Source organism: Brassica oleracea, chromosome C2 (assembly GCF_000695525.1).
Source record: "Brassica oleracea var. oleracea cultivar TO1000 chromosome C2, BOL, whole genome shotgun sequence".
Classification (NCBI taxonomy): domain Eukaryota; kingdom Viridiplantae; phylum Streptophyta; class Magnoliopsida; order Brassicales; family Brassicaceae; genus Brassica; species Brassica oleracea.
The window spans coordinates 10508392-10531262 of NC_027749.1; the positions used below are offsets into that span (position 1 = coordinate 10508392).

The following is a 22871-nucleotide window of genomic DNA, read 5'->3' on the forward strand; positions in this document are numbered from 1 at the left end:
AGGTTTCAAAGAGAAGGAGTTGATAAAACTTTGTTTATTAGTGAGAATGGAAAAGACATACTTATCATCCAAGTCTATGTTGATGATATCATATTTGGAGGAACCTCTCAGTCCATGGTTGATGAATTTGTTAGAACTATGACCAAGGAGTTCGAAATGAGTATGGTGGGTGAGCTAAGCTATTTTCTTGGACTGCAAGTCAAGCAGCTTGATGATGGAATCACGGTATCACAAAGCACATATGCAAAAAATCTTATTAAGAGATTTGGGATGCAGACGAGTAAGACAACCAATACTCCGATGAGCACAACTACAAAGCTGTCGCGAGATGCTGATGGGAAACCGGTCGATGAAAAGCTCTATAGAGCCATGATAGGCAGTCTGCTGTACCTTACTGCGAGTCGATCTGATCTATGTCTAAGCGTAGGTATTTGTGCATGATATCAAGCCTCTCCAAAGGAATCACATATGAATGTTGTCAAACGCATTATCAAATATGTGAAAGGTACGTTGGATTTTGGTCTACATTATACCTTTGAAACTAATGTGAATCTTACAGGGTTCTGTGATGCTGATTGGGCAGGGTGCTTGGACGACAGACTTAGCACATCTGGTGGATGTTTCTTCCTTGGAAACAACTTGGTAGTCTGGCATATCAAGAAGCAGAACTGTGTCTCTCTATCAACCGCCGAGGCTGAGTATATCGCCCTGGGAGTTGTTGCACTCAATTACTGTGGATGCGCCAAATGCTCGTGGACTATGATATCATCTCTGACCCTATGCAAGTTCATTGTGATAATATGAGTGCTATAAACTTGTCTAAAAATCCGGTTCAACATTCACGTACCAAACATGTTGACATTCGACATCCCTTTGTGAGAGAGTTGGTTGAGATGAAAATCGTGATCCTGGAGCATGTACCAACTGAAAGACAACTGGCTGATCTATTCACCAAACCTCTGGACTATAACACGTTCCTAGGCCTACGAAAGGCCTTAAGGATTGTGAATCTCTGAATAAGTCCTGTCAGAAGAGGAGAGCTGCTGTATATATGTGTTGCTGCTTGTCGATATGTCACCACAACCCCAAAACCTTGCGCCAACAAGTTCGATTGTGCAGCTTACTCCACCTATCTTCTCAATAGTACAATCACTTGATTCGCTGGTGAAAGACACTCATCTTTGACCAGGATGCTGCAACATTTTTGGTCTGAGCATTGATCACTGTCTGGATTGAATGAAGAAACACAACAGAGACTGAGTGAAAATAGGTAGAAGGAGAATATCGTATCTCATGCAAATGCAAAAAAAAAAAAAAAAAAGGGAAAGGCCCGGAATGATGGTTACTCGTTTTGGAGCTGGATGACACAACATTCTGACTCTGATTTCGTTCACTGTCCGGATTGGGCAGGGTTGATGTCAACTCTTCGAGATAGCTCAGCCTGGAGCGAGGTGTTGCCCCACTTTGTCTCTAGTATTGACAACTGTCTCACTCACTTGAGTTGATAAAAGAAAAAAAAAAAATTTTTACTCTGTCTGTCGAGTTGGAGAGACAGACCCACAGGATGTCTACATTGTGTTTCCAGACCATACATATGACTGTGCTATAGGAGCTAAGGTGTGAGTGAGTTATGCAGTAGAATCATGTCTGTGTCAGCTACTCGGCTGAGAAATAGCTACAGATTTGGGTTGGTCTCTCTGATTTCTATTAAAACCTCTTGGTGACTTAGTACGAGTGGGAAGCAATCTCTGTAGCTCTCTTCTGGACGCTAAAGGCATCCTTGAGTATGTCTTCAGGCGGTTTGTTCAAGATACGGTTTCTCTTGCGTGATGTATTGCTCACAAGGTCAAGATTATCAGTCACACAAACTCTCTCTCTCACAAACGTAAGTTATGTTTGTACATGGTAGTTTTAAAACTTAATAATAATTAAAAAAAATGCAACGGTTTGATTTTGAGTCCTTCATTCGTTAGTTCTGGTTCGTTTGTCTTGGGCCTATTTTTGTGTTTTCTAACGGGCCTTGTGTATGTCAGAGGCTCTCTTGTTGATTTCTGTCCGAGCTGATTAATTCTCTGTACTGCATTCCTGGATTTGAAGAAGATCCCAACTGGATGGAAGAAAGCATTGATGAAGTTTGTGGTTTTCTCACTGACGGCATAATAAGACGATGGGAGAATATGAGTTCGAAGTATCTCACCGCTACAAATCAGGTTCTGTACAAACTCGTCTGCTCGAATTGGATTCCTACCATGAACTATACATCTATGAATCAGAAGGGTCTCAGGTTTGTCTACATGCTCCATCATAATGATGGATTCAACTTTTGGAAACTAGTCTACGATCAAATTATGGCGATGGCAGGAAACACTACGACAGAGAAGACTCGTTGCATCATGTTTCCTACCTTGATTCAGCAGGCCATTCTCTTTCAGCGTACTATACCTCCTGACACTCTAAATGATGAATTCACGGGAACTCCAAAATTGGTCGTCAAGGACATTAAGGCCGGTCGAGGGTCTGGAGCAGATTCAAGTTCTGCCAGTCTTGAAGAAGACATCAATCGTACCATTGCTGGCCTCAAAGCCATTCGAGTTCGCCTGAGGAGTAAGGGAGTTGTACAGTTTTTATATCTTTACCTGCTGCTTGTCTAACAAATATGTTTTTCTCTTAATGTGCACCTAAGCAGGGGGAGATTATGTGCAATATGTCCCTCATCATGCGTTTGATGAAGACGAGGAGGAGGATGGAGATGATGAAGACGAGGAAGACGATTGAGGCGTCTCTGAATAACTACTGTGTCACATCTAAATTTCTTTAGAAAGTGTGATGTTGATGTTATCTATCTTGTGGCATCTAAGACTTAGACTATGTGTATTGGCTATGCTTTTTATGAACCGTATTTGCAACTTATTTAAGAATGTGTTTTTCAAGCTCATGATTAGTGGTTTAAGTTTTCTAGTTATCTCCATGCTTTTGGATATTTGTATTGTGTGGTTGTTTGCAGTGCATGATGCTTAGGTTGTCACATTCAGATAAAAAGGGGAAGAATGTAAGCTCAGGAAAAGGAGCATGTCGGATCGTGAAACAGAGGAGGTGTTACACGAGTTGAGGGATGTGTAACTCGCGGTTACAAGTCAGTTATGAGACGATGACATGTCAGTGTCTCATTGTTTCCAGGATATTACTTTGGCGTGAAGCAAAGGAGATTTTGAAGATTTGGACTTATCACAATATTCGGAAAGATAGAATATTATGTTAAGAGTATTTAACCTGATTACTTTGGGTAGATCTAGGTTAGCCGTTTAAGATTGAAAAAGCTAGAGCAACAGGTTTGTTCTTGAGAGCTGAAGAAATACGAGTGACATTGTGTGCAGCTCGTGTTTCTGTTTTGTGAGATTAGAAATTGACTGAGAGTAATTCAGATTAAACAGATCTAGGAAGATTGTTTAACAGATTTCTAATATATAAGAAAGCGTTCTTGGTATTCTGCGTTTTTTTTCTTGTAACTGGTAGTCTCTGAACTTTGAAAGATATGTTAAAAAGTTTCTTTACTTTATTTTAGAGTATTTTGAGAAATTCTTCTCATTCTTTCTTATACATAATCACTTTTTCATTATTATATTTTTGAAACAAATCATTGAGATACTTCTATTGAAGATGTTTTTACAGTTTCACAGATAAGTGCCTGACCAACGATCATTTTCCTTAACCATGATATTAAAATAGAAGGAATATATACATATATTATATATAACTAAAATTAAATATTGTGAAAATATTTGCTCAGCATACGAGTAATTTGGTTTGTTCACATGCAAACAAAAAATATGAATGCATGTGAGATAAATAGAAGCAAGATAACAAGTTGGGCAAAACCTTTAATATGAGAGAGTTAACGTGACCGAGAGGAAGATAAAAGCTTCAAAGTTCACATGCAGCTTTGCTCTTTTTATAAACTATGTCACAGACATCGGTAAGGCTATAAACTTATAAGGCAGATAACACGTTTTTCACGCAGTCATTCGAACCAAATGTACATTTATTATGAGAAGAAACAAAATGTATAAACTACAAATGACTTTGCATAATTACATCTAATAGGCTACTATATAAAATAAAATAAAATTATCAAAAAGGAAATTGGAAATTTCAAAGTATAAATCTATATTTAACATAATTGAGAATTTTTCAAGATACCATAAACATGAGTAATTTTGCATAAGAAAATGCCATTGTTTGTTGTTATAGTCTTATAGAGCATTTGTGATCGTTGTAGCCGATCCTAAGCAAAGTCAAATGAAACATTCAATTCTAATCTTCATTTTTTTTTTGAATAAAAACGACATAGACATCAGCTTCTGAATTTGTAAGAATTTCTTTATTAAAATCTTTACTAAATCACCAACATCTATTTAAAGCATTATTGATCATATATTTACACGAGAACTGAACATTTTATAATTTTTTTATAAAGTCCACACATTGATGGAAATATTCCTACTGATCATATTAATATCTTTGATAAATATCTAAAATGTGTTGTGAAAATAAATCTTCAGATGTTTATCTAAAGCCGTGTTTTATGGGAAAAAATTCAAAAGAGGATTTTGACAAAAGACTAGAAAGGAGTTTAGAACATTAGGCATTTAGGGGTAAAAAGCTCTCTTTGTAGATTCGAAAGTCCCTTAACTCTAGAGCTGCCTTTGTGCTTTGAAATTGTAGAAACCTCCAAGAAAAAAAAACTTAATGTTGATCGTCCAAGTGATGAATGAATTCTAATAAAAATGACGTCTAGATAGTCGTTTAGTTATTTTCTCTTTACACGCCGAAAGTTTGACTTTAGTTTTGTAAATAATATAAAAATCACATTCTTATAGATTTACTTGTTTTTAAGTTTTGATACAAATTTTATGGAAAATGTCCGATTTCAGCTTAAATTTTTCAACAGATCTATTATTTCAACTCTGATATTATTATGCTAATTTAAAATAACAATTTAAATGATCAAAAATACATTTAAATGACAAAATTTTATAATTTATACAGTTTATTTAAAATAAATTTTAACCAATATTTAATCGATACAAATTAAAGAATAAAAACATAACCAAAACATTTTTATACGTCGAAAATGGATTTTTTTCCAAATTTAACAAAAAAGGTTTTAATTAGCAATATAATTAATCAAATATTCTAACGTTTTTATCCTACCGTCATTTAATAACTCAAAGTAAATGATAATTCAGGTAGGATTCGAATCAAAATTTACTAATTTTCTCTAATAAATTCCTTCTTAAAACCCTAAACTCAATTCTGAATGTTATCAGGAGTCCAATTCCAGATAGGCTCAAACAAAATTATTTATTTATTTATTTTAAAATCTTCACTATATATATAAGAAACGCCCACAATCTCTTCCGCGTATTTCGTCTTCTACAAAAGCTTCTCTAATCACTAGCACGCTCGCCTCCGCCGCTACCTTTACTTCCTTTCACAAACCCAAAAGCCAAAGCTAAATCAAACAAGGGATTTCGATTATCCCATTCTCTCTGATGGTACGTTCTTCAATCTCCCTATCTAGTTTCCACTGTTTCCGCTTCTGTAAATTACGTCGATGGTAGAGATTTTTGGGGGTTTTGATTCGATAGTTCTCCGTAATTTAGGGTTCTTACGATTCGTGACTCAACCTGCTCGATTTAGGTTTGAATTCGATACTGCGAAAACTGAATCTCAGCTCTGAATCGCTGATTCTACGATTTTAATTACGAAATGATTCTCTAGGTTTTGGACTTGCGTTTTCTCTAGATTCGATTCGATTCGAGTACTGAAACGGTGCCGTTTTGTGAATTCTGATTAGTCAGTTTAATCAGAATCTCACTCTGTTTTCACTAAACAGATGCTTCCTTGTGCGAGCTCCGAGCCCGAGCCCTTGGACAAGGACTCTGAGCCTTTCGTGGAAACAGATCCGACCGGCAGATACGGCCGTTACGACGAGCTACTCGGCTCAGGCGCCGTCAAAAAAGTCTACAGAGCCTTTGACCAGGAAGAAGGCATTGAAGTTGCTTGGAACCAAGTCAAGCTGAGATGTTTCTCCGACGACACAGCCATGCTCGAGAGGCTCTACTCTGAGGTCAGGCTGCTTAAGAGCCTCAAGAACACTAACATCATCGCCTTGTATAAGGTCTGGAGAGACGAGAGGAGCGACACTTTGAACTTCATCACCGAGATTTGTACCTCTGGAAACTTGAGAGAGTATCGGAAGAAGCACAGACATGTGTCTATGAGAGCTTTGAAGAAGTGGTCCAAGCAGATACTCAAAGGGTTGGTTTATCTCCATACTCATGATCCTTGCATCATCCATAGAGATCTCAACTGCAGCAACGTTTTCGTCAATGGAAACATCGGCCAGGTAACTACATAGAGATACATACACAAACCAAAAGTCACTTTCTTTTTTACTTTTTGTTAATGATTGTTATCTTGTTTGACGAAACCAGGTTAAGATTGGTGATCTTGGGCTAGCTGCAGTCGTGGGGAAGAACCATTTAGCTCACTCGATCCTGGGGACACCAGAGTTCATGGCGCCTGAGCTATACGAGGAGAAGTACACGGAGTTGATTGATGTTTACTCTTACGGGATGTGTGTTTTGGAGCTTGTGTCGCTGGAGATTCCATACAGCGAATGCGATAGCGTTGCCAAGATATACAGAAGGGTGAGCAGTGGAGTCAAACCAGAGGCTCTGAACAAAGTAAAGGATCTAGAAGCTAAGGCCTTTATTGAGAAGTGCATTGCGCAAAAAAAGGTGAGACCTTCTGCAGCTGAGCTTCTTCGTGACCCGTTCTTTGATGGGATAGTAGATGATGAAGAAGAAGAAAACAATGACAATAGTGGAAGTGGTCGTATTGTGTCTTGATGATGGGTGGATGCATAAGGTGACCAGTTTGTTTGTCTTGTGGTTTGAGTCTGTTTTTTTTTCTACATTTCGGGAGGCATTGTTTCGTTCTTTTTCTTTCGATTCTTTTGTCTCTTTAGTTTGTACATAACTTTTGGTTCGATATTGGAATTACACAGCCTTTTCTTTTTAGTTATAACCTGGTTTCAAACGTGGGAGAAAGCAGAATCTATCATTTTATGTCTCAGAAAAATTTGTAAATTATTGTTTTATGCCCTTCAATTTGCTAAACATTTGTTATCTTTTGAATGATGAATTATAAAATATGTCTGGATTGAATAACTTGCAAAATATCTAAGCCGGCCCAAAACTCAGTACATCATCTTATCTAGTACTAAAACTAGTGCATGGGAAAAATAGAATGATTAACAAAAAATAAATGGTTTACTTGAGAATGTTCAGTTCAACTGAATCTCAAGAGAAGACAACAAAACAAGGCCGCTGACGCACTGGCAAAACAGTTTCATAATAGATACTCTTCTTTCAGTTATATGTATTACATTGAATCAATCCTCCATGAGGATCATAATTCTTCGTAGGCCTGGGCGTTCGGATACCCGTTGGCATTCGGATCGGATTTTCGGGTTTACGCTTCTAGGTCCCATACTAAAATTTTATTAGTACGGGTCGGGTTCGGATAATAACACTTCGGGTTCGGTTCAAAATTATATTGCATCATAAAACCCATAAAGTAATCATATATCGTACGGATTCGGGTTATATCGGTTCGCTTCGGATATAAACAAAGTAAAAAACAAAATTTTTGAAGTAAAACATAAAAAAAAACATCTAAATTAAATAAAAAATTAATCTATCACATATAAAATTGATAAAATAACAATAAAATGTTAAATCAAGAATGAAAACAAACATCATTTGTAAACAATATGTATTGCCTTATAGAGAGTAAACTTTTTATTTATTATTATATATAATATTACCACAAATATTAAATTTAATAATTGAAATACTTATATATATTTCAAAATATTTATATTGACTATTAATTTTGGATTTTTCGGGTTACCCGTTCGGGTTCGGTTGATAACACTTCGGGTTCAGATATTTTTTGTACCACCCTACAAGACCCGTTCGGGTTTTTTTATGTTTCGGGTCGGATAACGGGTTAGGTTTTTCGGTTTGAGTTCGGTTCGGATTTCGGGTTCCGGATTTTATGCCCAGGCCTAATTCTTCGTTATAATAAAGATAGCATGTCGTTTGGAAAAAATCGAAAAGTATAAAAAGGCTTTGTAGCTTACCAAAATAATATGCCCACTTTCTAAAAGCCCATTTAAAAGCGGCTCTGAGTGGAACCCACATTTATTTATTAAGTAAAAGACAAAAATCAAAAAACAATATTTCAAATCACAACGGTCGAATCGATGGGCTCTCAAACATTCAAAACTGCGCTTTACCTTATCGTCTTGCTCTATCTCTCTCTCACACTTAACGTTCATATTATCTCTCTCTCTCTCTCTCTCCCTCTCTCTAAATCTAAAAACTCTTCCGTTTCTCTCTATCTCTGTATGAAAACGATGAAGTCCCCAGCGAAGATCGGAGAGTCTCGATTCTTAGGAAACATCTCGACTTCCTCGATCCGAAACCTCCTCCCCCGATCCATCTACGCGAAGCAGAAATCAATCCAAAGTCAGAGTTTCAGATCCAACGACGAGAACGCGCCACCCTGCGACCCAAACGCACTCACTCCTCATTCCGATCTCCAACTGAAAAACAAATCTCCTCAGAAAGTGTTTCCCTCCACTCCCCCCGAAGAACACACTCAGGTACAGATCCATTACCTGAGAAGTTTCTAAATTAGGTTGACTTTAGTTTTATACCTTTTCGATCTGAAACAACGATTCTAGGGTAACTGTTTGATTCAAATGTGACAGATTCTCAAATTGGGACCGGACACTTACTCTGAAGCCAAGGAGGATACTGCTTCAAAATCTCCATCGAAGGTAATTCGGAACGTGATAGTGAATCTTTTACTGTTTCAGTCGTTTGATTTTGAATTTGAAATTAACAACAGTTTGAAGGAAGGAGTGTACTAGCTACAAGATCTAACGAGATAACAGAGGAAGATGACGAGTTGGGTGACCAGATCCGTGAACTAAAGGTCTCTCTTTTTGTTCTATTGGTTGTGTATTTGCTGTGTGATTTCACAATGGCGTTGTGTGTAATGTTTGTTGTGGTTTACAGGAGGATCTAATCAGAACCAAGTCTGATGGTTACAAACCTGATGGAAGCAAGAGTGGTGGTTACTTTGCTAGGGAGAGCTTGAGTCAGTTGAGGATGAGCATCAACAAGTCTTTAGTCATGTCCTGTGATGATAACAAAAAAGATGATGATGGTGATTATGATGTGATGGAGCTGAATAAACATGTTGAGAAGTATTGTGATGATGCTGATGACTTGAGGGATTCAGTGCAATCCTCCTTTGCAAGTGCTTCCTGCTGTGAAGCTGAGTCTATGAGTGGAGATGAGATCTGTTCTGAAGATGTTGAGATACACAAAGAGTGTGCATTTTCTGAATCTGTGGGAAGTGGGATCTCAATCAGTTTACCTCATCAGACTCGCGTTCTCGAAGAGCCAATTTTGTCTGAATCTCCAAAGCTTAGGAACTTCCGCAAGAGCGTGGCTGCGTCTACAAAGTTTCAAGCAAGTGCTAGGAATGTAACCGAGAGCTCCAACAAAAAGCCTTTGAATCCAACGGATTCTCTAGCTGCAAGTCTCCAGAGAGGACTGCAGATTATAGACACTCACCAACGGAGCTCTTTATCAAACAGATCTTCTGTTTCGTTCTCGTTTGGTCATCTGTCTCTGAAGCCTTGCGATGAAGCCGAGATTCTCAGTGCCTCGGTTAAATCGTTACAAGAAGTTAGATCAAAAGAAGGTGGTTCATCTATTCTCCTCTGCCTTTCTTGCAGACAGAAACTTGACCAAGAAGCTGAGGTATGTCTAGAAAACCTTGCATTTACCTGCAGTTATTAGTGAGCTTATGTTTATATCTTATATTTACCAGGGAGGATGCACAGACGAGAAGCATCTCAAGAACATATGTGCGGAGCAGGCTACCAAAATTGAGCAGCTAACTTGTTTGGTAAATTTTTTGATGAGACTACTCAAGTGTTAAAGGCTAAGCTTTAGTTTTCTGACAATATGTTTTAATAAATTTTCAGTTAGACCAATACAAAAACAACACTATGCAAGAGCCTAGTAAGGTAAGGAAACATGTTAAATTTCAAAACACAAGCAAACCAGTGAGTTTTTGTTCATGCCTACTTTAACTATGCTTTTCTGTTTGTGCAGCTAACGAATACCAATGATGGAGGAGATAAGACAAACCAGCTAAGTGAAAAGGAAGCTCTTCTAAAGGAGATTGCAGAGCTCAAGAGCAAGCTGCAGCCTACTAAATCAACAGAGAACCTGAGATCCTCTCTGCTACTGCGGTCCTTTCAAATGAGGAAAAGCACTGATCTAACGAGAAACACTGAGAACAACAGTGATGGTCTAGAGGAGGAACGTGAAAGGTGGACAGAGATGGAGAGCGAATGGATATCTTTAACAGACGATCTAAGAATGGATATTGATAACCACCGAAGACACGCAGAGGATCTGGAGATAGAGCTCAGAAAAGAGAAAACGGCTGCAGAGGAGCTAAATGACGCTCTTGGTAGAGCCATGCTTGGTCACAGTAGATTCATCGAGCAGTACACTGAGCTCCAGGAGAAGTATGATGAGTTAGTTGAGAGGCATAACGTGACGTTGGCAGGAATAGTTGATGTGAAGAAAGCAGCGGCTAAAGCTGCAGTGAAAGGTCGTCATGGGAAGAGTTTTGCCAAAGCCTTTTCAGCTGAGCTTACTGCCATTAGAGCTGAGAAGGAGAAAGAAAGAGAGTTCTTGAAGAAGGAGAACAAGGGACTTAAGATTCAGCTGAGAGATACCGCTGAAGCTGTTCAAGCTGCTGGAGAGTTACTGATCAGACTCAGAGAAACTGAGCAATATGTACAATCCTCTGAGGTAACTTTTACTTGGATTCGAGTGAACTTTTGCTCATACTTTTGAATTCTAATATTTGGTTTGTGTTGGATTCAAAAACCATATAATTGCAGGAACGTTTCAGCTTACTTGAAGAAGAGAATGCAAAGTTAAAGATGCAGATGGAGAAGTTAAAGAGTAAGCACAAGACAGAAATGAGCACAATGAAGCAATATCTTGCGGAAAGCAAATTGCCAGGGTCTGCATTACAGCCATGGTTCACGGGGAATGAGGAACATTTATCAGAAGACAGAACCGGTTTGGTCAAGGAGAATGAAGAACATGAGTCAGAACACAGAACCGGTGTGGTCAGCTATGACGATTATGCAGACGATCAGGCATGGAGAGCTGAGTTTGGTGCCATATATCAAGACCATCAGTATTGATGACGATTCTATCATTTCATTTCAAGAGCAAAAACTTCGAATCAGTCTCCTTTTGTCACAGACAAGACCCATCTTGGGTCATCTTATCTTCTTATGCTGCCTTAAAATTCTTATTCTGTCTTGTTGTTGTCGTCTTTACATCTTCAATTGTTGTGTGGCCATCAACTGATGAATCAGGTTTTCTTGTAATCTGAATATTATTAATTCGCCAAAAATCGTTCAATATCTTTTTTTTTCTTCTGATTTAGATTCAAAAGTTAAGCTTGGGAAATTTGGTATGTGTATTTACTAATCATAGATAAGAAAAACATTTCTCAAGTTAGCTTAGCTTTCTGCTTATGCTTTCATTAATTGAGGGCTCTAACGACTGGAGGAACAACCAAGATTACTTGAGTTAGGGACAACAAATAGTCCGAGTATATCTTTGAACTGAGAGGCAAAGGAGGTGAGACCCATTAATGTTTATCTTGGTGTCTCTTTGCATACATGCAGAGTCTAATAGAACTCTTGGTGTGTCTTTGCTTGTATGTTAAAGTGATCTATGTTTTGCAGCCATTAAAGTTGGAGTGGCTGGGTGCTGCACTGGACTTGCTCTTAGTTTCCCTGGTAAGTACTATATCGGCACTGTTCCTTTACAATTTAGACGGTGAAACTATTGAGCTATTCACGACCATTGAGACATCAATGCACAAGCCTCAAGGTGAGTTATCACTATATTAAACATGAATTTTTACTTACAAAACCTCTCAACTAAAAATGGATCTTAAAGTAACTTAACCAATTATCATCTTTTTAAAAGAATAAAGATGAATCCAGAAATTTTCTTACGGTGTTTAATCAAAGATTTTTTGTTCAGTTGAAAAGATTTGTAGCTTAATTAGCATTGTATTTTAGACATCACCGGTTTGACTTGCATTTTATTTATCATTAATTTTAAATTGCAAATTTATGAATATTCCTTAAGATACCTTTTGTTGTTGTTTTTTTCCGTTGGTTGTGATTTTTTGGATAAACAATATATTTCTGTTCAAAAAAAATTCAACGGGGTTTTAAGTTCCATTTGGATTTATCATTTTGATTTAGTGATCCAATACTAAGGGTCTGACTGGTTCAAACGCAGCGGTTGCGGTTGCGGTTGCGGGAGTTTGTGGATGCGGGCGGTTGCGGTTTCTAGCGGTTTTAAGAGATTTGTACGACTGGTACTGCGGTTAAAAATTGGTGCATTTGCGGGTGACTTATGACTGGTTAACTACCAAATGCGGTAACAGTCAAATAATAAATTAACAATATTTACATTTAATATAATTATAAAAATATCAAAAATCATAAATTATAATAAATATAAAATTTATATTTAGAAAGTTATAATTTTAATTTTTGAAATTTTATTGAATTTTTTAAAAAAATTTATCCTCCCGCAACCGCAAACGCTAGCTGGAGCCAGCTTTTGAATTTATGAAGTTTAGAGCGATTTAGAGCGGTTTGGAGCGGTTTGAGCGATTGTTGCAAAACGCCAACTACCGCTACCAACCGCAAAAGCTGCGTTTGCGGGTGGTAGCGGGAAAACCAGTCGTCCCCTAAAACTAACACCTCTATGTTTGCACTACTTAATTCTGTTGAGATATTTGTGTAGGCAGATACAGTAACAAATAAAATTTGCAAAATTCTTCCATTGTATAAATGGTTTTGTATGATAATGCGACGTCTCTAGACTATACACAATTAGTACTCGGATTTAATACCATTAATCAATATTATCTTAAATAAAACACAAAATAAAATGATTTTGAGAATTAGGAAAGTATCTTCTACGATCGAATATCTTATCCATTGAACCGAACTCAACTCTTTAGGTTCTTATAAACAGTCTTTTGGTTCTAAGAAAATTGAACAGTTACTAAAGACAATTGTAAAAACATACTGAAGTCATGGATCCTTCTTCTCAAATGGTCTATCTTCTCTCTCTCATCATCATCATCATCATCACAATCATTATCTTGATTATTTTCATCATTACTTCTTCCTTTTTGTGTCTTGCAGACTTGCGTTCTAAGGCTGGATACTGAGACTAGTGGATGGGACAAATCTATGCATAAGCTGTTTAAGGGCGTTCAAGGTTCTTTTTTATTCTCTCTCATTTATGTAGTTTTTCTTTTAAAGGTTGCAGTAATAGAATCAGTTAACTGAACCAAAAAATCTACAGACCGATCTATAATGTCTTTTTATAACATTAATGTGTTAGCTAATGATTTTGACATAAGTTTCATCGTCATCACGTGAGGCAATTGCTATGTTTAAAAACGTGAAACTGAAAATGCGACGTATTACAGTTGTGGAAACGTTGTTTTGAGGGGTGAACACTTAATCGAACGTTAAAACACTTTTTAGAACACTGATTCTGAAAATTGGTTTAGAACGTAGATACATGTAATCATAGTTAGAATTAGAAATGTTTTAATTACGAGATTCGATTAAAATCTTTTTATACTTTTATGGATTTAAACACCCCCAGTCAATAGTCAACTAGTCAATTACTAGATTTTAACATTTATATCACTGAGAAATGATTTTCTTTTTTGGGGTGTACGTGCATGTTATGAACAGATGTGACATACACAATCGATGCAACAAGAGGATTAGTTTATCTATCAGGAAGAGCCAGACCTGAGATTGTTCTAAGGATTCGTAAAGCAAAGAAACATGCAAAGTTAATCCACATGGATTACGGTCACGTTATTCCTCCTCCCTACAATCCTCCTAATCCTTACGAAGCCGTACCTATCACATACAATTACCAAAATACATGGCCACCGTCGCCGTATCAGTCGCCGATGTACCAGCCGACGGCGCCGCCGTCTCCTATGACGCAGTATATGTACTACCGCCAAGACCCAAATATCCAACAACCTCATCCTATGGCGTTTCCGTATAACTATTATCCGTACTACGTACCGGAGGTGCTTCAATATCCACCGCCGTATATACCGACGCGAGAAGGCGTCACCGGCGAGCAGCAGTGTCGTATCTTGTGAAGAGGATGTCGTATTAGCGCTGAAGCATTGATTTGGTATTTTTTTTATATATATCAAATCATGCACAAACAAATGGTTTTAATTTTCATCACATTTCTTGTTTTTTTTTGTCACATTTCTCATACTGTGATCACAAGAGGATGATATTAATAGCAGACTCTAGCAAGTTATGAGATTAATTTTGTCTTTCTATATGTCTATAATGACCCAAATAAATGATTCCAGTTGTGTGCTAAAAAAAAAATTATATGCACTCGTGTGTTGATTAATTTATTTGAAATCATTCACCAAATTTAACAACTCCACCACTTACACAAGGATTTGGATAAGTAAACATGACCAAGAAGGCAATAAAACAGAGCTGAGGTGAGAAAGATTTAGAAACATTCAAAGAGAAAATAGAGTAGAGAATTGAGAGTGGCAAAATAATGGAAGCGGCCAGAATGTGTTTTGGTCCTAAAACTCTCCCTCACCTTTGCAACGGTGCTCATCTTTATATTCCGACCAAACTTTCGCTATTTCTTCACAACAAAGTTTCTCTTTCTCGGAGAGCGACAAAACACAAGTTGCTGTTGTGTGGCTACGAGTAGTCGTCCCTTGACTCACTTTGCTCCGTCTCTTTGGAGAGATCACTTCCTCTCTGCTCCCCTTGACTACTCTGTAAGTACCTCAGACAGGAGAAACACATAATCTCAATTTGGAGGCATTAAACAATTTATTAAGAAATTTAGTAATTTTTTTTAGACAATTATGGACTTATGTTCATGTATAATATTTTAAATCGATAATTTTTGGAAGCCTAAGGCCAATGTTTCACATTGCTACTCATGACCGGTTCTGTGTTTCGTAATAGGCCATTGTTGCAGAAAATGATTAATCTTGAATTGAACACTAACTTCTTTGTAGGAATATGATACTACTAGAGATAGAGATCGAATCCGTTTTTAAGCCGGTGAGAAACATGCTCATGTTCTCACATCGGTGACAAGGAGAGGATTTGTCTCATCCACTTGCTTGTTAATCTTGGTACTTCTCATTACTTTGAGAAGGAAATTGAGGAGATTATCGACCAGGCTTTTCTAAATTTGGACAGTTTATTTGAGGAGGAAAACAGTTTGGAAATAACTGCCATCATGTTTGAGGTTTTCAGGCGTTAAGGACACCATGTTTCTTCTGGTAAGAAATAGTCAATTAACTTGATTCACAGATTTAAATGCATGTATATTTTAATAACATGATATTGATATCTAAGTTTCAACTTAGTGTGTTTGCAAGATTCAAAGGTGATGCTGGTGCAACATTTAGAGAGCATCTAGTCAGTGATGTTAGAGGAATGCTACAACTGTACGTACGAAGCATCGTATCTGGGGACAACCTCTGAAGGTATAATGGACGAAGCCTTGAGTTTCACAAGGTATCATTTGGAATCTTTGGCAAGCCAAGAAGCGACCACTCCTCCTCTTCTCTCAAGGCATATACTATCAAGGTATGTTGGTTTAACCAATCTGAAACTAATGATAGACAAGGAGCTAGTAACCGAATATCTCACCAATAAGGTCTTGCAACCATATTGCTTGCTTAGCTGTTTCTGTTGCTGCCATAAACTCCGTTTCGCATGATGATAGAGCGACTATCTCTTGCTTCTGTGAACACCATGTGATTGGATTGCCACCAAAGTAAAATATATGCCCGGTTTTACTCTTACCATCGTCGGGATCGACATTGTAGCTACTATCACTGTAACCAATTAAGCCTTCTTGCGGTTTTGCCTCGAAGATCAATCCGTATGATAGAGTACCTTGCACGTACCTCAGAACTTGTTTCAACGCGGCTTTATGGGACTCCTTTGGACTGTGCATATACCGACTCAAAATGCCAACGCTACACGCAAGATCTGGTCTCGTGTGTAGCAAGTAACGTAAGCAACCAATGTTCCTTCGGTATTCTGTCTCGTCCACGCCATTCTCCTTCTCGGTTTTGCTTAGTTTCAAACCTGCATCCATAGGTATATGCGTAGAGTTGCATCCTTTCATCCCGGCTTCCTCAAGTATCTTCTTGGCATATTTCTCCTGACTTAACACAATGCTTCCCTTCCTTTGTATGACTTCTATTCCAAGGTAATAGCTTAACATTCCAAGATCTGTCATATCAAACTTTGCTGCCATATCTCTCTTGAAATCTACTATCATGTTCAAGCTAGACCCTGTAATAAGTAGATCATCGACATAAACTGCAACCACCAGTAGATGTCCTTGTTCTCGTTTCTGATACAGAGAAGGTTCTTTAAGACAGCGATGAAACTTCAGCTCGTGCAGTACTGCATTAAGCTTCTCATTCCACGCCGTCGGGGCTTGTCGCAGTCCGTAAAGCGCCTTCTTTAGCTTATAGACCTTGCTCTCCTTCCCTTTGATAACAAACCCCTCCGGTTGCGATACATAAACCTCTTCTTTTAGATCACCGTGAAGGAAGGCGGTCTTAACATCTAAGTGATGCAGCTATTCCAATGATGAGACAAACCGTCTCTATCCTTGCCACAGGCGCAAAAACTTCTTCAAAATCTATCCCATGCTTTTGAATGTATCCTTTGGCAACAAGGCGTGCCTTGTACTTGCTGATACTCCCATCGAAGTTCCTCTTAATTTTAAATATCCACTTCAATCCTATTGCTTTGCAATGTGATGGGAGATCAACAAGACTCCAAGTGTCGTTCTTCACAATGGATTTTATTTCATCTTCGCATGCCTCTCTCCACACTTTTAGTTCCTTTGCCTCTTCGTAGTTCCATGGCTCCTCATTGACAAGCATCAAGAGATGTTCACATTCTATCTCACACAACGTCTCGTACATCTCATCTTCTTCGCATAGTAGTTCGTAGTCATCAAGATAGGCGGGTTTGACGATCGTACGAGACGAGCGTCTAAGAGCCACGGGTGCTTCCTCTTGTCTACCATCGGTATCGAGTCCTTCTTCTTCGTTATTTACCTCTTCCACCACTCGTGGAGTATCTTCTTCTCCAACTTCTTTGTAACCGAAGTTGATCATGCTCAAGTTATCATTGGCTTCTTTCTCGGTTTGAAGCCACTTCCACTTCTGATCCTCTTCAAATATTACATCCGTGCTAACCACTATTCTTCGTGTTGATGGATCAAGTAGTCGATACGCTTTTGTTCCCGATTCGGTTCCAAGATGAACCAAAGGTCTTGATCTGTCGTCTAGTTTATTTAGATGTGGTGTGTCAATCTTCGCATAACCAACACACCCGAAGACTCTTATGTGTCCAACATTCAGCTTCTTCCCTTTAAAACTTTCGTACGGAGTCTGCAACACCAGGGTTCTCGTTACCAACCTGTTAATGAGGTAGGTTGCGTGTCTGACTGCTTCTCCCCACAAGTAGTTCGGAACGTCCATATGTTTTAGGATACTTCTGGCCATCTCTAGTAATGTTTTGTTTCTTTTTTCCACAACTCTGTTTTGCTGTGGGGCGCATGGAGCTGTTAGGTGTCGCTTAATTCCTGAGCTATCACAATACTCTCTAAACTCTAGCGAAGTAAATTCTCCTCCTCTGTCGGTTCTAATTGTTTTGATCGTCGTTCCTGTCTCAGCTTCAACTGTAGCTTTAAAAAATTTGAACTTAGTGAAGGCTTCGCTCTTCTCCTTCATGAGAATGGTCCACATATATCTAGAATAGTCGTCGATTAGGACAAAGACATATCTGTTTCGTCCAGCGGTAGGTGGTGATATCGGACCACAAAGATCTCTATGTACTAATTCCAAGACTTTTGTTGCACGGTACGAGCTTGTCTGAGGGAAGGAAGTTCGTATTTGTTTCCCTCGCAGATAGGCTTCGCATGTCTCCTTCTCCACTGTAAAACGAGGCATACCAGTTACTAGCTCCTTGTCTATCATTAGTTTCAGATTGGTTAAACCAACATGACCCAAACGTGAATGCCACTTTGATGATTCTTTGTGATGAACCAGCTGTAAGCACCTCCTATTCTCTATCTCCATATCTACTTTGTATAGACGATTTGGTGCACGTTTTGCCCTTACAATAAGTTTGCTGTCATGATCATATAAGAATAGCAAGTCTCCCTTCATTGTTACTTCACAGCCGGATTCGGTAGCCTGTCCAAGGCTTATTATATTGCTTCGTAGTTTGGGAATGTAGTACACGTCAGAGATCGTCTTGCTTTCACCATTCTTCGTGACAAAGTTAATTGAGCCTCTACTTGTTATATCTATCCGAGAATCATCACCAAACTTCACCTTCCCGGTTATGCTTCGATCAATCCTTGAAAAATACTCGAGATTTCCAGTCATGTGGTTACTGGCTCCATTATCTAAGTACCACAAGTTCTCACTAGCTGTAGTCGCATCGAGTTTGTTTGGTATGACCTTCCGCTCATTGAGATACACTATCTCATTGACCATCAATTCATCAGCTTCACGTGTAGTATCCGCTTCACTTTCTTGTGTTTCTTGCAGCTTAAGTAAGAGATCGGGACAGTTCTGGATGAAGTGTCCTATCTTATCACATCGATAACATACCACCCGTGATGCATCTCGTTCTTGGCGGTAGTATCCTCCATTCCTTTGATTTCCGTATCGTCCACGGCCTCTTCCTCGATAGCCATAACGACCACCTCTGCCTCCCTCTCGTGGAGTCATATTTTTCTTGGTAAGGTTGCTGCTGTGAGTCGTTATTAGCATACATTAGTTTGCTTTGCTCCTGATCTTCTTGTTTTTCTTCTTCTTCTTCATCATTGATTCTCTCTTCATATGCCTTTAGCCGTCCTACGATATTTTCAAAGCTTGTCTTGTTGAGGTCAACAACTTGTTGTAAGGCAGCTATGATATGTATGTATTTCTTTCTTGGCAAGCTATGAAGAAATTTCTTAACAACCTTTGGCTCCTCAATGATCTCCCCTAGTGCTGCCGATTTTGTTGATAATTCAGAGATTTTCCCAACAAAACTATCAATCGTATCAGTCTCCTTCATCTTTAGTCGATTGAAGTCTGCTGTTAGGGTTTGTAAGCGGGCTACACGCACACGATCAGCTCCCATATGCCTCATCTTTATTGCCTCCCAAATCTCTTTTGCGGTATCAAGGTTCCCCACTTGAAGAAGTAAAGATTCCGGCATCGACTGGAATAGTAAAGCTCTTGCGACATCATTCTTGTCCCCACTCTTCTCTCATGAATCAGTGGCCTCCCAGACCTTGTGAACTTTCAATGCTGCTTGCATTCTCATTGTCCATACGGTATAATTAGTGTCGTTGAGCATCGGACACTGGATTGACGAAGAACCACCGTTCTTCAAGTTGCTAGTCACTGCAACGATATCTCCCATGTTTGCTTCAATTCAATAGTATGCTCTGATACCAATTATTGAATCAAAGAAACACAAATCTCAAATCACTCTTTATTAATCACTCAAACCTTTAGGAAACTCACTCAAAACCTAAAGCTCTCAATTCATGAGATATGCAAACACCCTTGCATCTCTTTATATATAACTCAATATTTCCTAAACTCATTAGGAATCACAAATAGATATTTTCTTATTCTATAACTCAATAGAATTAGGTAACTTGCATCTTAAGCTAACTCAAGCTTATCTCAACATATACTAGGTGCATTGTACAGACCTCGGTTTCTTAAAGATGGAAATAGAAGCTGCTAGGGAATATATTTATTTCTATCAAGAAGAAGAAGGCCATAATGAGACGTTGCTCACTTTTGCAAAGGTCAATTTCAAACTTTGTCAGCTCCATTACCTTCAAGAGCTAGAAACTCTCACCAAGTACGTTTGACCTAGTTATATTTATTTTTAGCGTTTTTATATGCTTTTTCAATCTTGACTTCAAGTTCAAATTAATTAGTAATATCCTTATTTCTCTTGCATGTTCTTTAAGATTTTATCTTATTTCAAGTGTAGGATTTCTAACCGAGTTGTTGACTGTTATTGGTCCATCTTAGATAAATCATATTAATGGATATAATTTATTCATAGCTCAACTCTAATCCAAAGAATGGGTAATTACCATGTTTCTTTTATTTTATTTTTAACTTAATTCAGATGTGACATTTTAAAAACATTTTCACATTTGATGTTAATGCGGTTGAAGATGGTGGAAGGAAACTAATCTTGCATATAAACTACCATACGTAAGAGACAGGCTTCTTGAGAGTTGAGACCTTTGTCGGGGTTCTGGCGACATACTTCGAGCCACGCTATTCACTTGGGAGAATTGTAGTCTCTAAGATTTCCATATTGATGGTAGTTATGGATGATACATGTGATGCATATGGAAGTTTCGCCGAAGTTAAAAGTCTCATTGATTCCTTGCAAAGGTTAGTATGTATATATATATATATCTTAATATCAATGGCGTTAAATAACAATAAATTGCATGCATGGGAAAATCCATAAGGTGGGATCTTGGTGCCATATTGATGGTAGTTATGGATGACACATGTGATGCATATGGAAGTTTCGCCGAAGTTAAAAGTCTCATTGATTCCTTGCAAAGGTTAGTATGTATATATATATATATCTTAATATCAATGGCGTTAAATAACAATAAATTGCATGCATGGGAAAATCCATAAGGTGGGATCTTGGTGCCATTGACGAACTACCAAGCCATTTGAGAATCTTCATCCAAAGTATAGTAGACACTATGGAAGATATCAAAAGAGAAATGAAGCCCAGAGGCAGATCATCTAGCGTGCAATACACGGTAGAAGAGGTAAGTCAACCAATTTGTGGTTTAATGCCTTATTGGCTTAATATCTAGAAGTAATAAAGTTTGAGTCTTATAAATTGAGCAGATTAAGAGACTTGGTAGAGCGTATGCAAACATATCGAAATGGGCACAAGCAGGTTACGTTCTTTTAGATTCGGGTTTATTATGGGCTTCCAACTTAAAACCAATTGGCTTAGTGGATTGGCCCTAACCCTTTATATATTACTTAATGTCCCTTAGAATTTCCGATGTGGGATATATATCCCTAATACCTCTCCTCGAGATGATGGTTTTTATCGGCCAGAAATCTCGGAACTTTTGGACATTTATACTCGGTCGAACGAGTTTAACACAACCTTTATACCCGGTTGTAAGGGTTAATCATGACCTTTATACCCGGACAGAAGGGTTAATTTTAATTTTTAATTAGGATTTTAGGGTATTTAAGATCTGGGCTCTGATACCATTTTAGATTCGGGTTTATTATGGGCTTCCAACTTAAAACCAATTGGCTTAGTGGATTGGCCCTAACCCTTTATATATTACTTAATGTCCCTTAGAATTTCCGATGTGGGATATATATCCCTAATACGTTCCAACTTTTGATGAGTACATGGAGGTCGGTATCTACTCGTCAGGGGTACGTTGCTTTGCAATGTACACCTTTATGGCGATGGAAGATTGTGACGAGAATCAAACGATCGAGTGGTTCAAATCCGAACCGAAAATGATACTAGCTTTGTGCATTATATTCCGTCTTGAAAATGACATGGCCGGATTTGAGCTAGAGATGAGGAGAGGAGAGGTGGCTAATGGTGTGAACTGTTAATGAAGCAACATGGTGTTACCAAAGAGGTGGCCGTTAGAGAAATCAAGAAGATAGTTAGAGATAACTGTAAGATAGTAATGGAGGAGTTCTTGACGGTTAAAGCTGTGCCGCGACAGATTCTGGTACGGTGCATCAACACTATAAGACTGGTCAATGTGTATTACAGGGAGGGTGATGGATTCAGTGATCCCCATAGAAATCTCAAAGACCTTATCACGTCTTTGTTCATCAACCCTCTTCCTTTTTGAATCATAGGTCCACACTTTTTCTTGCATTTATTTTATTAAAACCTATGCTTTGAAAGAAAACGCATGGGGATGTAGCTCAGATGGTAGAGCGCTCGCTTAGCATGCGAGAGGTACGGGGATCGATACCCCGCATCTCCAAGTTTTTACTTGTTTTCATTTTTTTTCCCAAAATCGTGTACAAATTTTATATCACGTTTGTGTTGTGAACAAGAGTGTAAATCGTGTGTCTCTTGTCTTATTATCTCTGAATCAAAGTGTTCCCTTATATAGGGGATACAAGGGATAGATAAAAGGAAAGTATCCAAATCATAATCCTAGAGTGAAAAGGAAAACCTCCTAATAGATAAACATGAAAGATAAATGGAAACGTCTAAGTAAAGAGGCGGCCGACTCTCTCTCCTCTTGGGCCGCGGTCTCTCTCTCTCTCTATGGGCCTCGGTCTTGGCCTTTGGCTTCTAGCAATCCACATTGTTCATAACACTCCCCCTTGGATGCTAGAACCATATGGGCTCGTATCATGCACGATGTTGCCTCGTTAAAACCTCTCTAGGAAAACCAAAAACCCAAGGTGGGAAAAAATGGAAACCGTAGATAGGAAAAAGAGTACAACGCATGACACTCCCCCTGATGAAG

At 38.3% G+C, this 22871-nt stretch overlaps 4 protein-coding genes and 1 non-coding gene across 7 annotated transcripts; all 5 read left to right on the forward strand.

Annotated features, from left to right (window-relative positions):
- Positions 1-5421: 5421 nt before the first annotated feature.
- Positions 5422-7085, forward strand: LOC106322995 (probable serine/threonine-protein kinase WNK11). 3 transcript variants are annotated; one of them, XM_013761147.1, is made up of 3 exons: positions 5422-5555; positions 5897-6409; positions 6498-7085. In XM_013761147.1, exons 1-3 carry the CDS (start codon positions 5553-5555, stop codon positions 6912-6914), a joined length of 933 nt encoding a protein of 310 aa, XP_013616601.1. In that variant the 5' UTR covers positions 5422-5552; the 3' UTR covers positions 6915-7085. The 3 variants fall into 3 exon arrangements, with proteins under 3 accessions (XP_013616601.1, XP_013616604.1, XP_013616603.1); XM_013761150.1 differs by having other exon boundaries at positions 5437-5555; positions 5858-6409; XM_013761149.1 differs by having other exon boundaries at positions 5437-5555; positions 5862-6409.
- Positions 7086-8377: 1292 nt separating this feature from the next.
- LOC106320286 (myosin-3-like) lies at positions 8378-11607 on the forward strand. The gene is made up of 8 exons (XM_013758653.1): positions 8378-8737; positions 8846-8914; positions 8986-9072; positions 9156-9908; positions 9979-10056; positions 10136-10177; positions 10266-10976; positions 11069-11607. Exons 1-8 carry the CDS (start codon positions 8480-8482, stop codon positions 11378-11380), a joined length of 2310 nt encoding a protein of 769 aa, XP_013614107.1. The 5' UTR covers positions 8378-8479; the 3' UTR covers positions 11381-11607.
- Positions 11608-13308: 1701 nt separating this feature from the next.
- Positions 13309-14412, forward strand: LOC106323412. The gene is made up of 3 exons (XM_013761545.1): positions 13309-13329; positions 13421-13496; positions 13985-14412. Exons 1-3 carry the CDS (start codon positions 13309-13311, stop codon positions 14410-14412), a joined length of 525 nt encoding a protein of 174 aa, XP_013616999.1.
- Positions 14413-14840: 428 nt separating this feature from the next.
- LOC106323413 (terpenoid synthase 22-like) lies at positions 14841-22238 on the forward strand. Its single transcript, XM_013761546.1, is given in 14 exon segments — positions 14841-14980; positions 14982-15072; positions 15319-15330; positions 15332-15393; positions 15395-15578; positions 15665-15757; positions 15759-15906; positions 20059-20215; positions 20541-20598; positions 20600-20766; positions 21026-21164; positions 21247-21299; positions 21750-21985; positions 21988-22238. Coding segments are annotated over 14 exon segments (1791 nt in total).
- A 65-nt stretch (positions 22239-22303) lies between these two features.
- On the forward strand, positions 22304-22376 carry TRNAA-AGC. Its single transcript has one exon. It is a non-coding gene; the product is annotated as a tRNA-Ala (tRNA).
- Positions 22377-22871: the final 495 nt, after the last annotated feature.